This window comes from Opisthocomus hoazin, chromosome 29 (genome assembly GCF_030867145.1).
Source record: "Opisthocomus hoazin isolate bOpiHoa1 chromosome 29, bOpiHoa1.hap1, whole genome shotgun sequence".
NCBI lineage: Eukaryota > Metazoa > Chordata > Aves > Opisthocomiformes > Opisthocomidae > Opisthocomus > Opisthocomus hoazin.
Genome location: NC_134442.1, coordinates 7,604,185 through 7,620,384, shown reverse-complemented (window position 1 = coordinate 7,620,384; position 16,200 = coordinate 7,604,185). Strand labels below are relative to the sequence as shown.

General features: G+C 52.2%; 2 protein-coding genes across 2 annotated transcripts; one reads left to right on the top strand and one right to left on the bottom strand.

The window, feature by feature from the left end:
* Window positions 1-383: 383 nt before the first annotated feature.
* On the bottom strand, window positions 384-1,355 carry LOC142364802 (olfactory receptor 14C36-like). Its single transcript, XM_075444930.1, has one exon. The coding sequence runs from the start codon at window positions 1,347-1,349 to the stop codon at window positions 384-386; it is 966 nt and encodes a 321-aa protein (XP_075301045.1). The 5' UTR covers window positions 1,350-1,355.
* Window positions 1,356-14,768: 13,413 nt separating this feature from the next.
* On the top strand, window positions 14,769-15,704 carry LOC104331063 (olfactory receptor 14J1-like). The gene has a single exon (XM_009936335.2). The coding sequence runs from the start codon at window positions 14,769-14,771 to the stop codon at window positions 15,702-15,704; it is 936 nt and encodes a 311-aa protein (XP_009934637.2).
* Window positions 15,705-16,200: the final 496 nt, after the last annotated feature.

Sequence of the window (16,200 nt, the reverse complement as noted above, 5' to 3'; positions counted from 1 at the left end):
CACCAACACTTGGAGGCTCAGGAAAGACCAATTCCCCAATGCTTCACTCCATCTCATCCACCACTGAACCCCAGCAGAGCAGCACGGCCTCACAGAGACGAGCTCTTCAGCCTGTTCGTGACCCTGGCTTTGGAAAAAGAGCCATAGCTCCAGACGCGGGCACTGATGAAATCCGCTATTATTAGAAAGATATGATAGGGGAGACCAACAGTACCGCTGTGCCAGACAAATTCGTAAGGGTCAGACAGACTGGGTTCATGTCTCTGGAAAAGCGGAGTAGATGCAGACACTCATGGAGAAACTGAATTATCACAGATAAAATGCCCAAACCACAAGAGGTTCCCCAGATGATTTGGAAATCACTTGTGAAGAGACATGACAGCTTATTGCTGCCGAAAGTCTACTGACAGAATGAGCTGCTTTGTTGCGTCTTTGAGCTCCTGGTTCCTCATGCAGTAGATGAGGGGGTTCGCTGCTGGAGGAACCACAGAGTAGAGGAATGACACTACCAGGTCCAGGGATGGCGAGGAGATGGAGGGGGGCTTCAGGTAGGCAAACAGGGAAGTGCTGACATACAGGGAGACCACGGCCAGGTGAGGGAGGCACGTGGAAAAGGCTTTGTGCCGTCCCTGCTCAGAGGGGATCATCAGCACGGCCCTGAAGATCTGCACATAGGACACCACAATGAAAACAAAACACCCTGAAGCTAAAGAAAAGCTAACCCCAACAAGCCCAACTTCCCTGAGATAGAAGCGCGAGTAGGAGAGCTTGAGGATCTGGGGGATTTCACAGAAGAACTGGTCCACAGCATTGCCCTGGCAGAGGGGTATGGAAAATGTATTGGCAGTGTGCAGGAGAGCATTGAGCAAAGCACTGCCCCAGGCAGCTGCTGCCATGTGGACACAAGCTCTGCTGCCCAGGAGAGTCCCGTAGTGCAGGGGTCTGCAGATGGCAACATAGCGGTCATAGGCCATGACAGTCAGAAAACAAAGCTCTGCTACTACCAAGAAGGCAAACATGAAGAGCTGGGCAGCACATCCCAAGTAGGAGATGTCCCTAGTGTCCCAGAGGGAATTGGCCATGGATTTCGGGAGAATGGTGGAGATGGAGCCGATGTCGACGAGGGAGAGGTTGAGGAGGAAGAAGTACATGGGAGTGTGGAGGCGGTGCTCACAGGCTATGGTGATGATGATGAGGCCGTTGCCCAGGAGGGCAGCCAGGTAGATGCCCAGGAAGAGCCAGAAGTGCAAGAGCTGCAGTTCCCGAGAGTCTGCAAATACCAGGAGCAGGAACTGTGTGACGGAGCTGCCGTTGGACATTTGCTTCCTCTGTGCATGGGGACCTGTCATTAGAGGAAAAAACAGGGAAGAGTCAGGGCGGACAGCTCAGAGAAGCATAAAAGCCTTTCTCCTAGACCCTCACAGTTTCACACACACCTCATTCTTTTTCCAGGAGCCCTTTCTTCAGCTCTGTGGCTGCAATTCTGGTTAGGTTTTGCTGAGTGCAGCGGAAGGAGCAGGACCTCCTCCCTCTGGCTGCCAAGGATCCAGCCCTGCTCTGCAGCAGTGTGTTCATGGGCATGGTTGGGCAGGGCCAGACCTGGTGTTCAACTTCATGAGAAGAACCTTATCATATCGCAGAAGGGCTTTTCAGCATCAGCACTGCCAGTGCTAAGGAATGGGGATGGCAGAAGGCAGTCTCAGAGGTTTTGGGTTCTTACAGCTTCCCTCATGTCACCTTGGGTGTGTGTTTGAATGTCAGAAACCCTCAGAAATTCTGCTGCACTCAGGGAGAAAATAGAGCGAGTCCTGCGAGGCAAGAGAATTGACTGGGCTTAGTGCAAAGATAGGGGAGATGGTTGATCCTTCCATCTGGAAGGACTGCCCTGGGCTTTCGTCTTCCTCAGATAGAGACACTACGGAGAACAGAGACCAGTGAATGTCTCACTCTTACTGTGGGTCTCAGCACCCCACTTCTAGCCAAGAACAAAAGTGGCTCATTTCAACAGCCCAACAGCATTTCCTCGGTTGTAGTATCTCTGTGTTTGTCCATGGGGCTTTAAAATACAACAGAGACACTGCAGGTCACATTTGCATCCTGGAGGGCATCTGACACCTTGGAATGACACCCAAGGAGTTAGCCAATTATCTTAATGACAGCTTTTCATTTAGAGAAAAGTGACTCAGTCCCCAGCCCCACAGCCTGCATTGCCCACAGCCCCACAGGTCAGAGGGAAGGTGGGACACTTGTTCCCATGGTCACATCTGCATGAACAGACAAACAAGATCAGAGTTTGGTTCTGCAGCTGAAACTCCCATCCCCAGAGAGTGACAGCAACAAAAAGATAAATTTAAAGGAGAAAAGAGGAGAAACTAAGGAAGAATAGAGTGAGGATTTGGCTGAGAGAGGGAAGGGGAGAGGCAGAGGAGAGAGGCAGGGGATTGTTCAGGGAAGGCATCTGCACTGCAGGGCTGGCCAGGAGGTGCCCATATCTCCCCTGCAACAGGGTTTCCATGAGCAGTTCCCTCCCTGCCTGCTCATCTCGACTGCCTGGAGCTGTCCCTGCCAGGAGCTCTTGCTCTGGCCCCACATCTCCTCCCTGCCAGTGCTCACAGACCCCAGCCCAGCCCCTGTGTGCCCAGCTCTGCCCTGCAGCCTCTCCATGTGTGCAGGGACTGAAGGGCAGCTCACATAAACCCTGATGAAACTGGCCAGGGGATGCTGGTGCTGTCTGTAGTGCCCAGAGCTGGAAAGTGAAAATGCAGACTCAGGAAAGCTTCTCCTCTCTACAGTCATCCCTCCTTTTACACCCCAGTTTAAAAGTGCCCTGGGAAACGTCCCACTGCCCACCCAGCAAACCAAGAGGAGAAACTTCAGCAGACAGACAGAATCACAGAATCACAGACTGGTAGGGGTTGGAAGGGACCTCTGTGGGTCATCTAGTCCAACCCTCCTGCCAAAGCAGGGTCACCTACAGCAGGCTGCACAGGACCCTGTCCAGGCGGGTCTTGAATATCTCCAGAGAAGGAGACTCCTCCACCGCCCTGGGCAGCCTGTTCCTGGGCTCTGTCACCCTCAGAGGGAAGAAGTTCTTCCTCATGTTCGGACGGAACTTCCTGTGCCTCAGTTTGTGCCCATTGCCCCTTGTCCTGTCACTGGGCACCACTGAAATGAGTTTGGCCCCATTCTCCTGACATCCACCCTTCAGATATTTATAAGCATTTATTAGTTCCCCTCGCAGCCTTCTCTTCTTCAGGCTGAACAAGCCCAGTTCCCTCAGCCTCTCCTCGTAGGAGAGGTGTTCCAGTCCCCTCACCATCCTTGTAGCCCTCCGCTGGACTCTCTCCAGTAGCTCCTCATCTTTCTTGAAGTGGGGAGCCCAGAAGTGGACAGAGTACTCCAGATGAGGCCTCCCTAGGGCAGTATAGAGGGGAAGGAGAACCTCCCTCGTCCTGCTGGCCACACTCTTCTTGATGCACCCCAGGATGCCATTGGCCTTCTTGGCAGCCAGAGCACACTGCTGGCTCATGGTTAACCTGTCGTCCACCAGGACAACCAGGACACCTTCCCCTTCAGGGAACTCCATCTTGAGAGGTTCCCTTGGAAATGCCCTGGGGTGATCTGGAGCTGTGAGCAGCCCTGACCCATGCAGCAGAAGGACCCTGCCCTGCCAAGGGTCTCTCCTTCCATCCACAGCTTCTCCCTATAGCATTGTGGTGAGCTGCTTGGGCACGGTGAGTGCTGGCTCTGGCAGGCAGCAGAGTCCCTGCCCCAGCACACTGACCCATGTTGGTGCAGAGACCCCGCACGGAAGGACATCTTGGGGCAGCCCGGGCTGCACATCCACCTTCCCAACCCTGCAGCCGTCCCTGGGAGAAGGCAGCTGTCATGGCCTGTCCCTCTGAGGGTGCAGCAGGCAGTCCCTGCTTTGCAGCACGTCCTCACCTTCTACAAAAGAGAAACTGTGATATTCCTCACCCCCCCATAGTCTGTGGGGTGTGCCAGCTTGAGGAGATCTTTCCACAAACTGCATGCACATTGCCCTTCATGCAGAGACTTACTGTGTCAATGGCTGAAAACATCTCTCACCTAGTGATCTCTCAGCATCCTTCCACTCCACACTGCCTTCACCCTCTCTCTACCTCGCTCCTCTCACCTCGCTGCCTGCTGTGCTTTGCAGAGGAGCTGCTGCTGGGCTGAGCTCACAGTCTGCAGCGCTGCCCACTTGCCATGACGTCAGCTCGTCCCAGAAGCTCAGCCTCAGCTCAGCAGCAGAGGACAAGCTCAGTGTGTCTCTGGTTCTTTGCCCTCTGGGCTCACTTGAGGTGTCTTTTTCTCTCCAGGGGAACCTGCTGTGAAACAGGCTGAAGTCATCACTGGTGATTCACAGAATCACAGAATCACAGAATAGTAGGGGTTGGAAGGGACCTCTGTGGGTCATCTAGTCCAACCCCCCTGCCGAACCAGGGTCACCTACAGCAAGCTGCAAAGGACCTTGTCCAGGCAGATCTTGAATATCTCCAGAGAAGGAGACTCCACAACATCCCTGGGCAGCCTGTTCCAGTGCTCCGTCACCCTCAGAGGGAAGAAGTTCTTCCTCATGTTCGGACGGAACTTCCTGTGCCTCAGTTTGTGCCCATTTCCCTTGTCCTGTCACTGGGCACCACTGAAAAGAGTTTGGCCCCATCCTCCTGACACCCACCCTTCAGATATTTATAAGCATTTATTAGGTCCCCTCTCAGCCTTCTCTTCTTCAGGCTGAACAAGCCCAGCTCCCTCAGCCTCTCCTCGTAGGGGAGATGTTCCAGTCCCCTCATCATCCTCGTAGCCCTCCGCTGGACTCTCTCCAGTAGCTCCTCATCTTTCTTGAAGTGGGGAGCCCAGAACTGGACAGAGTACTCCAGATGAGGCCTCACCAGGGCAGTGTAGAGGGGAAGGAGAACCTCCTTCGTCCTGCTGGCCACACTCTTCTTGATGCACCCCAGGATCCCATTGGCTTTCTTGGCAGCCAGGGCACACTGCTGGCTCATGGTTAACCTGTCGTCCACCAGGACACCCAGGTCCCTCTCCGCAGAGCTGCACTCCAGCAGGTCCACCCCAAGCCTGTACTGGTGCATGAGGTTGTTCCTCCCCAGGTGCAGGACCCTGCACTTGCCCTTGTTGAACCTCATCAGGTTCCTCTCTGCCCAGCTTTCCAGCCTATCCAGGTCACGCTGAATGGCAGCACAGCCTTCTGGTGTATGTACAACACCTCCCAGTTTGGTGTCAGCAGCAAGCTTGCTGAGGGTACATTCTAACTCTTCATCCAGGTCATTGATGAAGAAGTTAAATAAAACTGGGCCCAGTACTGACCCCTGAGGGACACCACTAGTTACCGGCTTCCAACTAGACTCAGCGTCGCTGATGACAAACCTCTGAGTTCTGCCATTCAGCCAGTTCTCAATCCACCTTTTGCCAACTTGCCCTGCACTGTTTTTCCACGAGCTCCTCAGGTCTCACAGTGTGGATGTGCTCCTGGCAGGCAGGAGGAAAACTACAGAGCCTCATCCAGCTGGGAAACCTCTCAAGGGTAGACCCAGCTCCTCTGCAGATATTCATTCGGTCAAGTACCTGCACCCAGAGTCCCGTGGTATCCCCACTGCTAGCACCCAGATGCTGATGGTTGCAGCCCTGCTGCAGTTGCTGCTACACACACCCTGTGCCCTGCTCACCAGCTTGAAGTTCACTACCATTCACACATGCCCACTATGAAGGGAGAAGTCAGTCCAGGGAAGCGTACTCAAGAGAAACCTGTCAAAAATTCAACCAGACCCTCTTATATCCTTTCTCTATGTTTTCCCATTTTAAACCCCAGCAACAACTTGGTTGCTGATTGTCTTTTCCTTTAAAATCAAAAGGAATCTTCATGAGCAGAATCACCAAGACCTGGTCTGAGTGTCTTAATCTCATCATTACAAGCCATATGCAGATTGCATGCTGCAGGCATCCTAGTCAAGGGAAGGTTGAAAGGGAAATTGGATGGAGACCACTGCATTGGCTCTGTGGGTCTATGGAAGAGATGTTTCCAAAAAGGGTGTGGAGAAGTTGCTGTGGACACCAGTAGATGGAGATGTGCTCTGGAAAGTCAGAGCAGCCAGCGGCTGAACCTGTGAGGAGCTGTGGCCTGTGGGAGACCCAGAGCAAGTCAGGGACATCCCTGAAGGACTGCAGGGCCTGGACTTGGTCATGGGAGGGATTTCATAGTGAGGGCTGGTCAGTGGTCTTGTCATGCCTGGGCTCAGCCACATCAGCTGACTCCAGTGCAGCTGAGCCGCTAACCTTGTATCCTCTCCTGCATAGACAGTGGCAGAAGAGATCATCTGTATTCAAGGCAGAATTCAATCAAGACTTCTTCAGCCATTCCCCCATTTATGGAAATATCCTATGTGGAAAATGTCAAATCACCCATCCTTCCACAAGACTAGCCTCTCCCTGCCCTGCCTCCCAATCCCTCCGCCCCATTTTGGAGTGGACATAAACTCACTCAGAGTTTCTCTTCAAGTGGGGCTGAGACTGTTGCAAGGTGGAGGAAGAGCCTCCTTCACTGCCAAAGTGATAGGGACACTCAAGAAGAGGGATTGAACCCTCCAAGATAGTATGACTGTTCCACCGTGCTCTGCCCCAGTTCCTCTCAATCACAGCACACAGATCTCGAGACCAAAGGTGTGAAATTCAAGGACTGATTTTGGGAGGGAGCAGTGATGACAAGGATCCAGAGCTGCATGCAAACTCTAGCCACCCCAATGGGAAATATATGCAAACCCTATGGAGACTGGGTGCCTTTTCCTACTGTAGTGTGTCTCCGGAGAGGTTAGGGCTCTCTAAAGCTTTCTCCCTCTGCTCATCTGGGGTTTGTGGCCTAGCTCTTGTTGATCATGTCCTTTATTATCTGAAGATGCCCCTCTTGCAACTTTAATCCCCAAAATAGGATGTCTTGAGCAGGTCCCTTGATTTTGCTTCCATTTATGGCACAACTGGCTTTCAGAAGGATATGTAGTATTTTCTCTCCTTTCTCAAAAAATTCTTCTGCTGTATTGCCCCATATGATGATGTCATCGATGTACTGTGGATGTTCTGGAGCTTCACCCCTTTCCAACACAGTCTAGATTAGTCAATGTCAAATGATGGGACTGTTTCCACCCCTGGGGCAGTTGATTCCAGGTGTCCTGAACACCCCTCCAAGAGAAAGCAAACTGTGGCCTGCACTCTGTTGCCGAAGGGATGGAGAAGAATGCATTAGCGATGTCAATTGTAGCGTACCACTTGGCTGCCTTTGACTCCAGCTGATACTGAAGTTGTAGCATGTCTGGCACGGCAGCACTCAGCGGTGGTGTGACTTCATTCGGGCCATGGTAGTCTATTGTCAGCCTCCACTCTCCAGTAGATTTTCTCACTGGCCTTACGGGATTATTAAAGGGTGAGCGAGTTTTGCTGATCACTCCTTCTCTCTCCAGTTTATAGAGCAACTGATGAATGGGTTTCAGGGAGTCTCGGTTGGTGTGGTATTTTTGCCGGTGCACTTTTGTGGTTGCGATTGGCACCTATTGTTCTTCAACCCTCAGCAACCCCACAACGGAAGGATCCTCCGAGAGACCAGACAAAATGGACAGCTGTTTAATTTCTTCCGTCTCCAAAGCAGCTATGCCAAAAGGCCACCGATGTCCCTTTGGGTCCTTGAAATAGCCTCTCCTAAGACAGTCTATCCCAAGGATGCACGGAGCCTCGGGGCCAGTTACAATGGGGTGCTTCTGCCAGTCCTGCCCAGTGAGGCTCACTTCAGCCTCCAGTACACTCAGCTCTTGGGACTCCCCTGTCACTCCCGAAATGCAAATGGACTCTGACCCTTTGAAATATGATGGCATTAAAGTACACTGTGCCCCAGTGTCCACCAGAGCTTTATACTCTTGTGGATCTGACTTGCCAGGCCACTGAATCCACACCGGCCAATAAACACGGTTGTCCCTTTCCTCCACCTGGCTGGAGGCACGGCCCCTCTAATCCTGCCAAATTAAGTTTCTACACACCTCCTGTAAAAATGACTTGGAAGTCCCTTCAAGCGAACCGGAAGCAAGATCAAACTGTCTACCTTGTCTGGAGGGCTGCCCGCTGGAAACTGGAGTGGCATATTTCCTAGAAGAATTGCAGTTTGTGGGTTTTTTCCTTGCAACTCACAAATGATTTCTGTTGCAGTATGACATAAGAGTACGGTAGTTTAGGTTTATGCTGTCATAGCTGTACAGCAAAAATATTACAGAAGAAGCCAGGTGAAGAATTCTAGGCTGAATCTCACAATGAACAGGACAAGAGCAGGGGCGATCTGACCTGATTTGATTTTGGTACCCAGCAATCCAAAAAAACCTTGCTCAATAGCCCCTGGCGTGATCCACATCCACTGATGGTTGTTCTCCTCCAGAATCCGGCTTCAGGGCACCAAGGGTTGGGAGAACTTGTGGGTGAAGACAGAGTCAAAGAGGACAAAGAGTTCCTCAGACAGACCTACACCTGCTCTTCATCACTTTGATGCCCTTGGACCCCCTTGCAAATGTTAACTCCTGGAGAGCTTTGGCTTTCCTAAAACCCTCCTTATGTCTACATTTCTCCTTGGAAGTGAGATCCTCTGTCCACACCCTCTCTGCTTCCCTTTTTCCATGGAGCTTCCTGACATGTTGCGTGTTTAGCGTAGCTGGTGTCCTGAGAGGTGCCCTTGGTTGCTGGAGTATCAGCTTGTACCCTTTATGGGTTTAGAGGATGTTGTCCTTGAAAGCAGTTGCACTGAATTCTGCAGCCCTGCAGTGACACTGCCCATTGGAAGTTCCCGGTCTTGGCCAAAGTCTGCCACTCTGAGACCTGGCATCTGCACTCTGCTGCTCTCCTTCCACACTCCCTTCGGGAGCTGAGACTCCACTATGGCTTTGCTACTGGAGCCAAGGCTGACCAGGATGACACAGGTTTTCAGATCCCGGTGAACATCACGTTTGTTGGTCCATCTGTGCTAAAAAGCTGATGCAAAGAACCTCCGGACACGTAAAGGAGCATTTGCACTCTGCTGTCCTGTGAATGTCATGGGAGTCAGATGACTCATGGCTGCCAGCTGCCCACCAAGCCTCTCTCTCACTCCCCCTCCTTCTTTGCTCACCTTGGTGTCTGTAGGTTTGTTTCTCTCATTCTTCTCTTTTACAGTTGTTGCCCACTCTCTTTTGTCCTTTCTCCAGTAGGCTATCAGAGAAGGGCCACTGCAATTGCTTACTGGCTCAGGTTTGGGCAGTGGCTGGTGCATTTTGGAGCCAGCTGAAACCTGCTATGTCCAACAAGCAGTCAGCTGTTGCTCTCTTCTCACCTAAACCACCTCTGCAGCCCGCCTCACCACTACCAAAGCCTTGCCATGGAAACCCAATACCCAGGGTCATTAAAGTCCCCAGTAAGATGTGAGGCCTTTGATCGCAAGACTTCCTCAGGCTGGCTAAATAAGACTTAGGACCCTTCCTCACCCTGGTTATAGGTTCCTTATGTCAGAACAGAGATGTGCTGGACTTCAGCCATGGCACCAGGAGCAGGCTCAGACATGAAATAAAGAAAGGTGTTCCCAAGTGCCCAAGGTCCCATGCAAGCAAAGCTTTGCTTTAGAGCATGCTGGTGTGGAGGGTAGATGACAACGTAAAGAGGAAATGAGGACTCTCTAACGAGAGACAAACCTGATGAACCCTCAGGAGCAGAGAGATGCAGGGCTGGACTCTGCATCCCTGCCAGAAGAGGCTTTTGCTGTCTCTGGTATCTCTGCAGCCTTGGGGGGCCTATGGTGCAGGTGAAGTAGATCACCAGGAAGGACAAGGTGTTTCTGAAAATGTGCTTGGCTACGGAAAAGCGTGTGATCCAAAAACACTGTGGTAATTATTGATCTGTTCTTTGAATGCGTCGTCAAAGACATAACTAAAGGATGTGGGAGAAGCACTGCCTACATCTACTGGCTAAAGATGGGACAGGCCTCTCCCTGTGCCACAGGACTCAGGCTGATTACATGCATCAACAGCGCTGGACACAGAAATAATTGCAGGTTCAGTTGTCTTAAATGTGATAAGGAGAAGTGACATTGCTAGAAAGAAGTTGTTGTCCCCAGCTGAGGGAGTGAACATCAGTGATGACTTCAGCCTGTTTCACAGCTGTATCTCTGGAGACCCAGAAACATCACAAGGGAGCCCAGAGTGGGCAGAGAAAGAGCCGCCTTGAGCTGGTCCTCTGCTGCTGAGCTGGGCTGGGCTTCCGGGATGGAGGGAGCTCATGGTAACAGGGAAACACTTCAAAGAGACAGCTGTGCCTAGGAGTAGCTCCTCTGCAAAGCACAGCAGGGCTGAGGGCACTGCCTGCAGGCAGCGAGGGGAAAGGAGCGAGGCAGAGAGAGGTTCACAGAATCACAGAATCACAGAATAGTAGGTGTTGGAAGGGACCTCTGTGGGTCATCTAGTCCAACCCCCCTGCCGAACCAGGGTCACCTACAGCAGGCTGCACAGGACCTTGTCCAGGCGGGTCTTGAATATCTCCAGAGAAGGAGACTCCACAACCTCCCTGGGCAGCCTGTTCCAGTGCTCCGTCACCCTCAGAGGGAAGAAGTTCTTCCTCATGTTCAGACGGAACTTCCTGTGCCTCAGTTTGTGCCCATTGCCCCTTGTCCTGTCGCTGGGCACCACTGAAAAGAGCTTGGCCCCATCCTCCTGACACCCATCCTTAGGATATTTGTAGGCATTTATTAGGTCTTCTCGCAGCCTTCTCTTCTTCAGGCTGAACAAGCCCAGTTCCCTCAACCTCTCCTCGTAGGGGAGATGCTCCAGTTCCCTCACCATCCTCGTAGCCCTCCGCTGGACTCTCTCCAGTAGCTCTTCATCCTTCTTGAACTGGGGAGCCCAGAACTGGACACAGTACTCCAGATGAGGCCTCACCAGGGCAGTGTAGAGGGGAAGGAGAACCTCCCTCGTCCTGCTGGCCACACTCTTCTTGATGCACCCCAGGATCCCATTGGCTTTCTTGGCAGCCAGGGCACACTGCTGGCTCATGGTTAACCTGTCGTCCACCAGGACACCCAGGTCCCTCTCCGCAGAGCTGCTCTCCAGCAGGTCCACCCCAAGCCTGTACTGGTGCATGAGGTTGTTCCTCCCCAGGTGCAGGACCCTGCACTTGCCCTTGTTGAACATCATCAGGTTCCTCTCTGCCCAGCTTTCCAGCCTATCCAGGTCACACTGAATGGCAGCACAGCCTTCCGGTGTATCTACCACACCTCCCAGTTTGGTGTCATCAGCAAACTTGCTGAGGGTACATTCTAACTCTTCATCCAGGTCGTTGATGAAGAAGTTAAACAAGACTGGGCCCAGTACTGACCCCTGGGGGACACCACTTGTCACCAGCCTCCAACTAGACTCAGCGCCGCTGATGACAACCCTCTGAGTTCTGCCATTCAGACAGTTCTCAATCTACTTCACCGACCACTCATCCAGCCCACACTTCCTCAGCTTCCCTAGGAGGATATCATGGGAGACTGTGTCGAAAGCCTTGCTGAAGTCAAGGTAGACAACATCCACGGCTCTCCCTTCGTCTACCCAGCCAGTCATGTCATCGTAGAAAGCTATCAGATTGGTCAGGCATGATTTCCCCTTGCTGAAGCCATGCTGACTACTCCTGATAACCTTCTTTTCTTCCACTTGCTTCATGATGGCCTCCAGGATAAGCTGCTCCATCACCTTTCCCGGGATGGAGGTGAGGCTGACCGGCCTGTAGTTCCCTGGGTCCTCCTTCTTGCCCTTTTAGAAGATTGGAGTGACACTGGCCTTTCTCCAGTCCTCGGGCACCTCTCCTGTCCTTCAAGACCTCTCAAAGATGATGGAGAGTGGCTCAGCAATGACATCCGCCAGCTCCCTCAGCACTCGTGGGTGCATTCCATCGGGGCCCATGGATTTGTGGACATCCAGATTGCTTAAGCGATCCCTCACACAGTCCTCCTCAACCAAGGGAAAGTCGTCCTCTTTGTAGGCTTCTTCTCTTACCTCCGGGGCCTGGGATTCCTGAGGGCCAGTCTTAGCACTGAAGACTGAAGCAAAGAAGGCATTCAGTAGCTCTGCCTTCTCCGCATCCCCCGTCACCAGGACACCCGCCTCATTCAGCAGCGGCCCCACGTTGTCCCTAGCCTTCCTTTTGCTGCTGATGTAGTTGAAGAAGCCCTTCTTGTTGTTTTTGACATCCCTTGCCAGCTTCACTTCCAGGTGAGCCTTGGCCTTCCTCGTCACATCCCTGCATGCTCTCACCACGTTTCTGTACTCTTCCCAAGTGGCCTGTCCCTCTTTCCACATTCCATGGACCTTTCTCTTCTGCCTGATCTCCGCTAGAAGCTCCTTGTTTAACCAAGGTTCAAGGCAGTGTGGGGTGGGAGGATGCTGAGAGCTCACTGAGGGAGAAATTTTCACAACCCATGAAATGGTAAGTCCCTGGAAGCAGGGCAGTGAATCTGAAGCTGCTGGAGGGATCTCCAAAAGCTGGCACATCCTACAGCCTACAGGATCTTTGTGGAGGGTTGTCACAGCTTCTCAAGCCTAGAGGAGGAAGACACATTCCAGAGAAGTTTTTCCCTGCCCTGCCATCAGAGGAGTAGGGCATGTTGACTGCCTTCTCTGGGGGTTACTGGTAGGATATTAAGCCAGGTGTGCAGCCAGGGGTGCCCAGGACTGTCCTCCAGAGCAGGTCCCTTTACCGCAGGAGTCTGTATGCTGGGGTCAGTGCTCAGCCTGCTTGGGGAGTTCCCGATGGTGCTGTGGGGAGAATCTGTGGGTGGAAGAAGAGAAGCCCGGAAGGGCAGGGTTTTTCTCCTACCAGGAGACTGCTGCACAGGTCAGGGATGCTCACAACTCCAGTTCATCCCCAGAATATTTCCAAAGGGCTGATTCAAGAAGAAGGTCATGCCCAGGATAACCATAAAGATAACAAAAACTTCCTGAATTTGTGTTATCAGTTTCCTATTTGGAAGAGGGAGGGTAGTGTAAAAGGGATAAATGGAAAAGGAGCTTTCAGCCTTGAAGAAGTCACCGAGATTCCTGAGCCAGTGATCAATAACTCTGATAGGAGCCTCCTAAAGCACCCTCAGCCATTCCTCTGCCTGTCGACAGGACCAGCATCACCTTTCCTGGACCTACCAGGCTTAGCCTGACCTTTCATTTTCCACCTGCAAACAGGAACATGCACCCAGGCCGTGCCCTGCAAACAGACAGGTTTCTGTAGGGCCAGGGTGAGTGCACAGGGGTTGGGATGGGGTCTGTGACTGCTGACAGGGAAAGACATGGGACAAGGAAACTTCTCCCAGGTGGAAAATATCCAGGCAGCAGAGATGTGATCACGGAAGAAGTAGAAATGAAAACCAGAACTGTTGTGGGAGGAAGAATTCAGAAACCTCCATGTGATCCCCTCCAATGCAGAGCCCTTTCTCTGAGCAAGAGCCCTTGCCTCCTCTCCCACCCACCAAAGCCTCTGCCCTCAGGGCTGTGGGCTCCAAGCCATGAACCACCTGCTCTGCAGCAGAGCTCCAGCAGAGCCAGGGGGCAGCTCTCCAGCCACGTCTCCATTTCTCTGCTGCAGATCACAGGGGCTCAGAGCTCAACTGCCTGGCAATGTTGGTGTCTGGGAGGCGGCGTGCACAGCTGGGGAAGGGTGATGCTGTGCTGAGGTCCCGGCTGCCTCTGCCCTGGCTTCTCTCAGCCAGACCCTCCTTGGATATTGGCTTGCTTCTCCACTTGTCTGTGTTCTTCTTATTGTTATTTCATTTTTGCTGTCAGCTTCGTTAGCGAGCTGGACATTCACCTGCAGCATCACAGGCTGATCTTTTGGCTCCTTTAATGCAGGTGTGTCCATGGGAACAAGTGCCCCAACTTTCGTCTCCACTGTGTGTCTGTGGGGCTGGAGGATCAACTGCTTTTCCCTTCATCAGATGCTATCCTTAGAAAACTTGGCTATGTCCTTGAGGTGTCCTTCCAAGCTGTGAGCAGCCCTCCACAATGTAAACCTGTCCTGTCACACCTTTTCGTTATGTGCAAGCCCCATGGAGAAGCACAGAGATCCTACAAGGGAGGACATGCTGTTGGGTTAGTGAAATGAGTTGTGTGTGTCCTTGGCTAGAAGTGAAGCACTGTGACCTTGAGAAAGGGTGACACATTTAGTGGTCTGCACTGGATCCCTCTGTTCTCAGTAGCATCTGATTGTTTTTCAGGATAACATAGGACTGTGCTCATCATCCACCTTACGAAGAACAAGCCCAGGGCAGCTCAGAACAAGGCTGAGGGACAGACCAGCTGCCCTCCTTCTGCACTAAGCCACAAGCAATTGTTTCACCTCACAAGACTCCCTCCTTTCTCCCTGAGTGCAGCAGAATTTCTGAGGGTTTCTGACATCCAAACACACCCCCAAGGTGACAAGACGGAAGCTGCAAGAACCCAAAACCTCTGAGACTGCCTTCTGCCATCGCCATTCCTTAGCACTGGCAGTGCAGATGCTGAAAATCCCTTCTGCAACAAGAGCAGATTCCTCTGGCAAAGTCTCACACCAGGTCTGGGCCTTGCCCCACAATGCCCATGAGCCCTTGTGCCACCATGCCCATGAACCCACCGCTGCAGAGCAAAGCTTTGATTTTCCTCTGAGAAGTCTCCCCTAACTCTTCATTGATTCTTCCTCTAGGAACAGGACCTCGTGTGTAGAGAAAGTAAATGACCAACCGCAGCTCCATCACCCACTTCCTCCTCCTGGCATTTGCAGACACACGGGAGCTGCAGCTCTTGCACTTCTGGCTCTTCCTTGGCATCTACCTGGCTGCCCTCCTCAGCAACAGCCTCATCATCATCGCCATAGCCTGTGATCACCGCCTCCACACCCCCATGTACTTCTTCCTCCTCAACCTCTCTGTTCTTGACCTGGGCTCCATCTCCACCACTGTCCCTAAATCCATGACCAATTCCTTCTGGGATACCAGGGCCATTTCCTATGCAGTATGTGTTGTCCAGCTCTTTTTCTTTGTCTTCTTGATTGTGGGGGAGTATTGTCTTCTCATCGTCATGGCCTATGACTGCTACATGGCCATTTGCAAACCTCTTCACTATGAACCGATGATGGGCAGCAGAGCTTGTGTCCACATGGCAGCAGCTGCCTGGGGCAGTGCTTTTCTCTATGCTCTCTTGCACACCGCCAATACATTTTCAATTCCTCTCTGCAAGGGCAATGCTGTGGAACACTTCTTCTGTGAAATCCCCCAGATCCTCAAGCTCTCCTGCTCACGTTCCTACCTCAGGGAAGTTGGGCTTCTTGGGGTTAGTGTATCTATAGCTTTTGGGTGTTTTGTTTTCATTGTGGTGTCCTATGTGCAGATCTTCAGGGCCGTGCTGAGAATCCCCTCTGAGCAGGGACGGCTCAAAGCCTTTTCGATGTGCCTCCCGCACCTGGCTGTGGTCTCCCTGTTTGTCAGCACTATCGTGATTTCTTATCTGAAGCCCCCTAACATCTCCTCCCCTTCCTTGGATGTGGTGATAGCTGTCCTGTACGCGGTGTTTCCTCCAGCAGTGAACCCCCTCATCTACAGCATGAGGAACCAGGAGCTCAAAGATGCCCTGAAGAAGCTCATTCAGTCAGTAGTATTTCAGCAGCAATGAGCTGTCCATGTCTCTTCGCAAGAGATTTCCAGTGTATCTTGGGAAACCTCCTGTGCTTTGGACATTTTGCCTGCGGTAAATCTGTTTCTCTAGGAATGTCTGCATCCACTCAACTTACTCAGAGACATGAACACAGTCTGTCTGACCCAGAGGTCTTTGCACATGTGTCTGGCCCGATGGTGCAGGTGGCCTCATGTATCAGATCTCTGTAATAAAAGGCGACTTTCTCAGTGCTGGCTTCTGGAGGTGGGGCTCTTCTTTCAAAGCTGGGGTCAGGGACAGTTGGAAGATTTTAACCCTGTTAGTTCATTCTGCTGTGTTGGAATTCTCCGTGGTCTGAGGGGAGGAGGTCGTGTGGTGATGTATTAGAAAGAGGGAGCTGAATGAGCTTTCACTGGTGTGCTCCCTATTTGGCCATTTACAGCACTGGCCACTCACCAGAGATTTATATGTGAATTTTGCTGCACAGCCACTTCCCTCCTGCTCCTGCACTCAG

Excerpts from the sequence above, each read along its gene's own strand:
- LOC142364802 (XM_075444930.1), bottom strand. The coding sequence starts at position 1,349 with ATGACAGGTCCCCATGCACAGAGGAAGCAAATGTCCAACGGCAGCTCC.
- LOC104331063 (XM_009936335.2), top strand. The coding sequence starts at position 14,769 with ATGACCAACCGCAGCTCCATCACCCACTTCCTCCTCCTGGCATTTGCA.